Source organism: Wolffia australiana, chromosome 12 (assembly GCF_029677425.1).
Source record: "Wolffia australiana isolate 7733 chromosome 12, ASM2967742v1".
Classification (NCBI taxonomy): domain Eukaryota; kingdom Viridiplantae; phylum Streptophyta; class Magnoliopsida; order Alismatales; family Araceae; genus Wolffia; species Wolffia australiana.
In genome coordinates, this window is record NC_135846.1 from 9,445,885 (window position 1) to 9,453,220 (window position 7,336).

Genomic DNA, 7,336 nt, shown 5'->3' on the forward strand with positions numbered 1-7,336 from the left:
AGAAATCTGTTAGGAACAGTTATCTGATTGAGAGACCTATAATCGATGCAAAGTTGCAAATCCTCCATCTTTCTTCTTTTCTAAAAGAGCCAGACTTGAGAAACTTCTCTTGGAATGCCGAACGACGTTGGTCTCTAATAATTCCTGAATCAGTTCTTCCAGAATATTCTTGTATGCAAATGAATACCTATAGGGTCTCTTATTGAAGGGTTTAGACTCCCAGAGTAAAGGTATTCAATGGTCACAATCTCTGGTTGGTGGAAGGGTCCTAGGACAGTCATAAACGTGGGGATATTTATCTTTTATCCAATGCAAACAAGAGTTGAGTAATAAGACATGTACCTCATTGAGATGCATAGTCGGATAGCCTCTTAAAACCATAGCAGAATCATTGGAAGAGGAGTTAAAGCTTTTTTGAACATTTTTTGGAATGGTAGAGTTATGGATCTATGTTGAGACTGGAAGAAAATATATAACAAGGCAAAAATTGTTTACCCAAAAATGTCATATTTTCGGAAACTTTTTGAATCCTCATCCTACAAGAGGATCTAGGCAGCGTAAGCTTCCATCCTCAGGCCCTCCATTAAAACAAGGCCCAGAACAGCCACATGCACTGGTGCAACCTGCCTGCCGTCACGTCTCCACTACCGAGCCGCCTATCATCAACAATGATGACATCGAAGCCATATTCACTCTTCTCTCAAGAAGCCATTATCATTGTCTCTATCTGAAAATTCTTCCCCTTCCCTACATGTACAGCTCACTATTACGATCAAAATAAAAGAAACAAAAACGATCAACGTTCATGCCAATTGCCGGGGGTGCGCCTCTTCCACCGCTTCAAGACATGAACACAACCTGCCGCCGTGAAGAGCCCAAACGCAGCCATGGCTAATATCGCTGCATTGCTCAGATTCCGGTAGTACCCCCCCTGATGAACAAAAACAAATTGATCACCTTAAATGAACAAGGGAGAAAGAAGAACCAGACAGAGTTTTTACTCACTTGAATGAGGATGAACAGTATGGCGGCATTAGCAGGGGCCAGAGAGAAGCTGATCATGCCTGCCCGGAGCTCGTTTAGGACCAACCTGCGCCAGTTCAGACCCGTACCCACATCAGATCTGCCTCTAAATCCAAACCAGACAGAGAAGGGACCTACGCACTCCTTAGCCGCGCTAGAGACGGAAGGATCATCCCACAGCAGGCATGGAACCCGCAGAACAATGCAACCAAGCCCCAATCTCCTGTAAAAGCAACAGAGATTCACCAAATACTCGTGAGCTTTTCAATTTCTTCATGGGTTTCTTTCTTTTCGTCACTGACCAGATCTGGTAATCGTAGGCAGCCATGGTCAGAGAGAGACCAGCGGCAACAAATGACAGAGAGAGATAATCTTCTAGCGGGATGAAATATCCAGGGCCAGAAATCCAGGGAAAAACGGTGCTCCCCAACATTCTTGATCCCAGAAAGTAGGGATATATCAAAGATATATTCACATCTCTTCCGTGAGCGTGCACAAAATTGAGGAAATTTTGAGGAAACAAAAAAGAAGCTAGAATGAAAGGCACGCCCATTCATCATCATACCATCACTGTCAGCGCCCAGAGCATCCAGAATACAGAAACAGCGAAATGAAGGCAGCCCTGGGCGCAGCCTAATAGCCATATATGTTTATCTGGAGCAACAACAAGCATAAAATCAAACATGCTGAAGAGACAATAGAGGCAAAGCAAAGGTTTTTTCAGTAATACCCTTTAGCATGGTCGTGGAGAAGGAACAACGGTACTCCCTGAGAGAGAAGAGTTTGTGGTCATGCCAATTCTTCCTGATGTATAAGGCGCATATCACAGACAAGCGCGCAGGGGGAGCGGAAGGGAAGAACAAGCCGCTCTCAATATCGTCTTTCCAAACGGCAGAGGATCCCCAATCTTATCAAGATCCAAAGAACTAGCCCGCGCTCTTCCTCTTATCCTCCCCGCGGGGAAGATCCGCCGCCAAATCTTCCCCGCCAGCTTCTCGATCGATCGCGTCCCACCCCATATCAATCTTCGATCGATCATTAATATACGTATTTTTTAACTATTATTGTCCGAAACTATATCCCGCGGTGGGAGGAACGATGAAAAATGAGAAAAAATGTAGTTATTCAGAAAGAAAAAAACGTATTTTCCAATAATCGCAGATTTTCAAATTTCCCGCCACCGGACCTCCGAAGTAGGAGGAGAAGTCTGTTCCGAAGAAATGTACGACGGGAGAAATCTACGACATTCCTTAACAGTCGTCTCCACTACAAATATCGGCGATGGCGAGGGCGATGAGGAGGAGGATGGCAGCGAGGGAGAGAATGGAGAACGGGAGAGGACCGCTGGTTTGCCCTTATTGTCACCAAATGTTCCCTTCGAACATGGCGCGGAACGGTCATATGCGGTGGTGCACTGTCGAGCGCCGCCGAAACGCCGCCGAGGCCGAGGCCGCCGCAGCACTCGTCCTCCTTCACCATCAAATCCCCGAGAAGGAACCCGCGGCCGCGCACCTCCTCCTGCTCTTCGGAAGCGGGACGGATCGGACCTCTTAGATCGAAAAATTGTGCTCTATTCATTATTTTTTCTCCGATGTGAGCAATAAAACGAGTATCCACCTTGTCGGAAGAAGGGAATCCTGTTGATAGAAGGAAAAACGTAGGAAAAGCAGTCGATTTGATGAATCTCTTGATGCTCCTTGCAGTGCAGGAATCATCACGGTGGAGTAAATTCGGAGTTTTTTTCTCTATCTAATGCGTACTTTCTATCGTTCTCTGGTGTTTTTTTCTCAAACAGATTGCATAGTGCATTCTTGCCGCTCGGATCTTCAAGATAATCCGAGATATGTCCCGAGAAGATGAACGATCGAGGATGGGAGAAGCAGAGAGGACAAGAAAGGAAATCAAGGACTACATTGAAGAAATAACTCCAGCCAAAGAGTATATCCATTGATGAAATCAGTACAGTTTTTGAATCTGGGTGATGATCCTTTGTAAGTTATTACTTAATCTTTGAGTGATTATAGAAGTCGGCGTTCCTGATGTTTCTTCTCCTCCTTAATTGTCCCCTGTTTCTCCTCCTCGTGCTCATCATCATGATCTCTCTTCCTCCATCTCTCTCTCTCTCTCTCTCTCTCTCTCTTTTCTTCTATCTCGCGCGCTCTCGTTCCCTCCATCTCTCTCTCCACGCCCATCTCTTTCCCTCTCTATCGTCCCTTACATCTCTCTCTCTTTCCCTCCATCTTGCGTTCTCTTTCTCTCTCTACCTCTATGTCTTTCTCTCTCTTCTCCTACATCTCTCTCTGTCTTTCTCTCTCTTTACCTCCATCTCGCGTTCTCTTTCTCTCTCCACCTCTATGTCTTTCTCTCTCTTTCCGTCCATCTCGCGTTCTCTTTCTCTCTCTACCTCTGTGTCTTTCTCTCTCTTTCCCTCCAACTCGGGTTCTCTTTCCCTCTCTACCGCTGTCTTTCTCTCTCTTTCCTCCAGCTTGCGTTCTCTCTCTCTACCTCTACGGCTTTCTCTCTTTTCCTCCGTCACTGTCTCTCTCTCTCTCTTATCTCTCTTAAAACACGGGATTTTGCACAGAGCGTGGATATCGCCGATGAAACCGAGATAGAATCACTGAAATAAGAGTTAAAAACATTACTGATAGAATCATGGAATGAAGGCAAGACTGGAAGAATAAAAAATAAATAAAATATAAGGAATATTATTTTCCCTATATCGTATATTCAGCGTCTTTTCGGGGCCGTTACGAAATTCGCGATATGATCATAGATTCATTGGTTACTTTTTTTCCTTTGTAAAAAGTCAATTTTTGTTATCGTAAAAGATATTAGTTCACTTTTTATCGGGGACACTGAGAAGCAAGTGCTCATGATCAGTGCAAAAACGAAGAATCGTGAGCAAAGTGGGTCCTAGAAGTATTCTCCCTTTATCCATCTTTTCATCCCTCTCCGTTTTTATTTTGCTCTCTCTCTCTCTCTCTCTCTCTCTCTCTCTCTCTCTCTCTCTCTCTCTCTCCCTCCCTCCCTCCCTCTTTCTCCCTCTCTCTCTCTCTCCCTCTCTCTCTTCCTCCCTCTCCTCTCTCTTTCTCTCCCTCTCTCTCTTCCTCCCTCTCCTCTCTCTCTCTTTCTCTCTCTCTCTCTCTCTCTCTCTCTCTCTCTCTCTCTCTCTTTCACTCTCTTTGTCTCGCTTTCCCTCCCTCTCTCTCTCTTTTCCCTTCCTCGTTCTCTCTCTCCCTCCCTCCCCCTCTGTCTCTCTATCTCTCCCATCCTCTCCCTCCCTCCCTCTCTGTCTCTCTATCTCTCTCTTCCTCTCCCTCCCTTCCTCTCTATCTCTTTTTCTGTCCCTTCCTCTCCCTCTCTCTCTCTCTCTCTCTATGTCTCTCTCTCCCTCCCTCTTCCTCTCTCTCTCTCCTTCCCTCCCTCGTTCTCTCTCTCCCTCCCTCCCCATTCTCTCTCTCTCCCTCCCTGATGGGGGGGGACCATCGTGCCTTAAGTAGTTATCTTCCTGTTTTTTTTTCTGTTTGTTTGTTTGCTGTTAGTTTGCTGTTTGTTTGTTTGATTTCCTAGTTTGGGCCCCTTAATTTCCCCTATAAAAAGGGAAGGATGCCCATTGTAATGAAGAACGAAGAGCCAAGTGAAATTGAAAGTGATTTTCCAAAATGTAGTCTTTGAATTTTCTAGTCATTTTTAGAAGAGTTTTTGAGAGTTTTTAGTGTATTTTTTGAGTTGGCCAAATTTACGAAATTGCCCTAAAGAAAGGGGCAGTAGGGCTTCTGCTCGTCGACCTCGCCGGAGCTCCACCGCCTACTTCGCTGGCGCCGCCATTTCTGCCACTTAGGCTGCTACGGGATCTCCTCGGCCATCTCCAACGGGGACTTCAGCCTCCTCGCCGTCCTCGGCCACCCCTCGGTCGATTCCGGCCACCGCTGGCCGCCAAGCTGAGGCCTCCCAGCCGAAGGTTTCTGGTGTTAAGGACTCTCCGCCACCTGGCTCCCTCGACGACCAAGCTCCTCCACCAGGTGGCACACCGGACGGCCCAACCTCAGCCGATGCTTCTAGAAGGATGACGTCATGCCAATCCGCCGCCGTATCCGCCCGCCACCTCGAGCCCAGCGTGCCGCCCTCTCGGGCCACGCCGACATGATTACACTTCATTAATTCTGCTTCAACGCTCATCTTCTCCAACTCTACAAATAGCGCTAATCTGTATCTCAAACACAAGCTGTCTTCTTCTCTCTTTATCCATTCTCATCCCATTGAATATATTACTTTCTTAGTTGTTTCTTCCTCTTCTTAGCTCGAAACTTTATCATAGTATCAGAGCCAAAGTCGGAGTTCATCTCCGATGCCAGTCTTGGAAGAGAAGATTGTTCGTCGGACAGGTTGGATAGCTCACCATTGATGGAGGACCATCATGCCGACGACGATGACATCAGCCGGACGACCGACGACGACTCGCCAGCAGCCACGTTGGACAGCTCGTGCCGACGTCCGCAACCCGGGGTTTAAGTACTCCGGGTAGGTTCGAACAATTTATGTTTTTTGTATGTGTATTTTCTTTGCATTTTGAATTATGGATTGGGCCAGTATCGTAGGGCCCATCCTCGTCTTTATTTTCATTTTAAGATTGTATTTTGATTTTGTAAGGAGAGGTCGAACCACGTCTCATGACGGTTCAACCTCTCCCACGTCTCCTGGCACCCTCCTCCCTATATAAGGGGAGGGCATGCCCAAGGGACTACTTGGAAGTTTTTGAATTGAAATTGTTTCAAGAATCTTCCCCCTATCGTAGTCGTAGCGTAGGGGGTTTGGCAAGCCCCACCTCTTCGTCGAGACCACTCCGAGGAGTAGAGCCCACGTCCTGTCCGTCGAGATCACTCCGGGCGTGACGTGTTCAACCGTACCGTCGAGATCACTCCGGTACGTTGAAGATTTTCAAGAAGCTGTTGAAATCAAGAATCGAGAGAGCACCCATCGAGATCACTCTGGGCGTCCTCGAAGGTTCGCGACGACTACGGCGCCGCGCTGCATTCGGGAAATCATCTCCAACGAGGAGAACCACCGCGACCACCAAGAACTCACCACGCCAGGTTCTTGGCTCTACCCATCCACCCCCTTCCCCTTCATCCAGCCCATCTCGCCCACATTTCCTTGGACGCCACCCCTTCACCCTCGCTTCTTGATCATCTAGCCCCATTTCTTGATCTTTCCCGCCGATTCTTGAACGCCACCCATTCTCATCCCCCATTTTCTTGAAATTCTTGATCGCCCTTTCCCCTTCCCCTGCCCTTCTTGATCGCCCAACCACCTCTTCTTGCCTTTCTTGATTGCCATCCCCCTACCCTGCCTTTCTTGATCGCCCACCCTCCTTTCCCCTTCGTTTCTTGATTCCCAACCGCCTCCTCTTGCCTCTCTTGATCGCCCACCCTCTTTTCCCCATCGTTTCTTGATTCCCAACCGCCTCCTCTTGCCTTTCTTGATCGCCCACCCTCCTTTCCCCATCGTTTCTTGAATCTTCCTCTTCACCCTCATCGTTCTTGACCATTCCCCACCATCTTCCATCGTTCTTGACCATAACCACCCCATTCTTGCATCACCCTTTGGCTTCCTCCCCCCCTTTTCTTGATTCGACCGCCACTTCTCCCATTGCCGCCCCGCCCCGAACCCCGATTCCCGACCACCCCACATCATCGCCGCCGCGTCGAGACCCGCTCTGTGCGCGACCACGCGCGCGCCGTGGACCCATTCGCGCCGCGACTCCGCGCGCCGCGCGCGCGCCAGCGCCGCGGACTCGCGCCCAGCCGTGATCCGACCGTGTGCCGCGAGTTCGCGCCCCGCCGCGGGTCTGCCAATCGCCACGGTTCTACCGCACTCTGTGGCTCCATGCCGCGCCAGAGCTTCGCCCGCGTCATCAACCCCTGCGCGCCGTTCTGCCCTGTACCGTGGCTCTGCGCCACCGACACTGCCAGTTGCGACCGGTGCCGCCCCGTCACTAGCGCCAAGCCACGTTGATCCCTCCCGGCATTCCGGCCTACGACAAGACGAATCCATCCCCGGAAAGCTATCTCTACGCCCGTCTTTGATACGCCGTGGACTACATATTTTAAGGTCAGCTCGTCTCCTCTGCCTCCTTAACCAGTATTATTACCTGTTCCAGTGCCGTCCTCCGCTATCGCATCCTCTGCCGCCACTCATCACTCGACGACGGATTAGGAACAAGCCACTGTTGTGGGAGCAGGACTTTCTTGAGGTAAACGGTCTGTCACTTGATCTTTAAATTCCGAACTTATCAGGGCGTTAGGCGCCC

General features: G+C 49.1%; 1 protein-coding gene across 5 annotated transcripts; it reads right to left on the bottom strand.

The window, feature by feature from the left end:
- Nucleotides 1-685: 685 nt before the first annotated feature.
- On the bottom strand, nt 686-2,033 carry LOC144710440 (uncharacterized). 5 transcript variants are annotated; one of them, XM_078584211.1, is made up of 6 exons: nt 1,754-2,033; nt 1,589-1,677; nt 1,326-1,457; nt 1,166-1,246; nt 1,006-1,090; nt 686-931 (listed from the first exon to the last, which is right to left on the bottom strand). In XM_078584211.1, exons 3-6 carry the CDS (start codon nt 1,454-1,456, stop codon nt 797-799), a joined length of 432 nt encoding a protein of 143 aa, XP_078440337.1. In that variant the 5' UTR covers nt 1,457; nt 1,589-1,677; nt 1,754-2,033; the 3' UTR covers nt 686-796. The 5 variants fall into 5 exon arrangements, 4 of the variants coding, with proteins under 4 accessions (XP_078440337.1, XP_078440338.1, XP_078440335.1 ...); XR_013583290.1 differs by lacking the exon at nt 1,326-1,457; XM_078584212.1 differs by lacking the exon at nt 1,326-1,457 and having other exon boundaries at nt 1,162-1,246.
- Between the last annotated feature and the right edge of the window lie 5,303 nt (nt 2,034-7,336).